The sequence below is a fragment of the Penaeus monodon genome, chromosome 21 (assembly GCF_015228065.2).
Source record: "Penaeus monodon isolate SGIC_2016 chromosome 21, NSTDA_Pmon_1, whole genome shotgun sequence".
Taxonomy (NCBI): domain Eukaryota; kingdom Metazoa; phylum Arthropoda; class Malacostraca; order Decapoda; family Penaeidae; genus Penaeus; species Penaeus monodon.
This window is the reverse complement of record NC_051406.1, coordinates 38,527,299-38,528,450: the sequence shown is the minus strand read 5'-3', so window position 1 is coordinate 38,528,450 and position 1,152 is coordinate 38,527,299. Positions and strand designations below refer to the sequence as shown.

General features: G+C 50.6%; 1 protein-coding gene across 1 annotated transcript in view; it reads right to left on the bottom strand.

The window, feature by feature from the left end:
* LOC119586474 (leukocyte elastase inhibitor-like) overlaps nucleotides 1-1,068 on the bottom strand; it is a gene marked incomplete at both ends in the record, with an annotated part of 2,915 nt that extends 1,847 nt beyond the window's left edge. The window contains 3 exon segments of the mRNA XM_037935211.1: nucleotides 86-257; nucleotides 379-567; nucleotides 748-1,068. Coding sequence (XP_037791139.1) covers nucleotides 86-257; nucleotides 379-567; nucleotides 748-1,068 — 682 coding nt within the window.
* Nucleotides 1,069-1,152: the final 84 nt, after the last annotated feature.

The following is a 1,152-nucleotide window of genomic DNA, read 5'->3' as shown; positions in this document are numbered from 1 at the left end:
CTGTTCTTATAAAACCAGTAAATGAATGAATAATAAATAGACTAAATAGACAAATGAGCGGTCTTTTGACCCCTAACATGCTCACCTCCTCGAAGTCGACGGTCCTCAGCTCTTTAATGAGAGCCCTGCGGACGCACCTTCGCAGGGGGAAGCCTTCCTGAACGTACACGCGGTTGGCGACGCTGATGGTGTAGCTGGCGTTGTCCATTCTTTTTCCCCGCGCCCCTGCCCCATTCCCTCTTCGCGGGTGCCTGCGTCTGCGGGGGAATGATCACACATCAGCGAGTCTCTTTCAGGTGCTCTAAGAACCGAAGCATCTTCAGTGCAACAGCGGTACAATATCTGGAATACATTTGCGTTGCAGAGGTTTCTACTTACTTGGTTTTCTCTGTCTTTGCAGCTCTGAGACCTTTCATTCTCCTGCCTCGACACCTCTGCTTCTCCTGGGGGCGTTTGGTCTCGTTCTCGCCCTCTTGGTCTGCCTTCCCAGGGCGTCTGCAGCCCCTTCGCCCACGCATCCTGTTCGCGCCTCCGCCAGCACGCACAGCACGCTGCACCCCGCCGTAGCTGCGTCGACAGATAAGTGAGAGAGCTGTCTTTCATCTTTATGGTATTGGTATCGATCTTTGAAACAATCATATCTTACATTTGAGAGAAACAAAGATAGTAATGATCTATTTATCCTCTATAGACACGTCATTAAAAGCTCTATATTGTAATAAGGATTTCAATAAACGCTGCATTTACATTTGATCGATGCTCTTGTACAAGGCCAGCGTCTCCTCCTTGTTGGTGAGCTGGAGGACCTGCTCCAGCTGGGCCTGGGTGTTCCCGCCGGACCCGAAGTAGGCCAGGACGAGAGCCGACCACACGCTGTACGGCGAAAAGAAGAAGTTCCCCGTCGATGGTAGGACCTCTTTGAACAGGTCGACACTGAAGGGCGTGATGTGGCCGAGATCAGGCCGTGGAAAAGGGGTCATTTCATCGTTCGTGGATATGCACTGAGGGCTGACTCCTACGAAGAGGGTCGCCAGGGACACCACGAGTACCAGTGCCATTTTCATGCCTCTGCAACAGTGTTACACATTTGAACAAACAGTAAGATCCGTGTAGATTAATATGGTAACATACGATTTCGTATGAAAAGAGGTA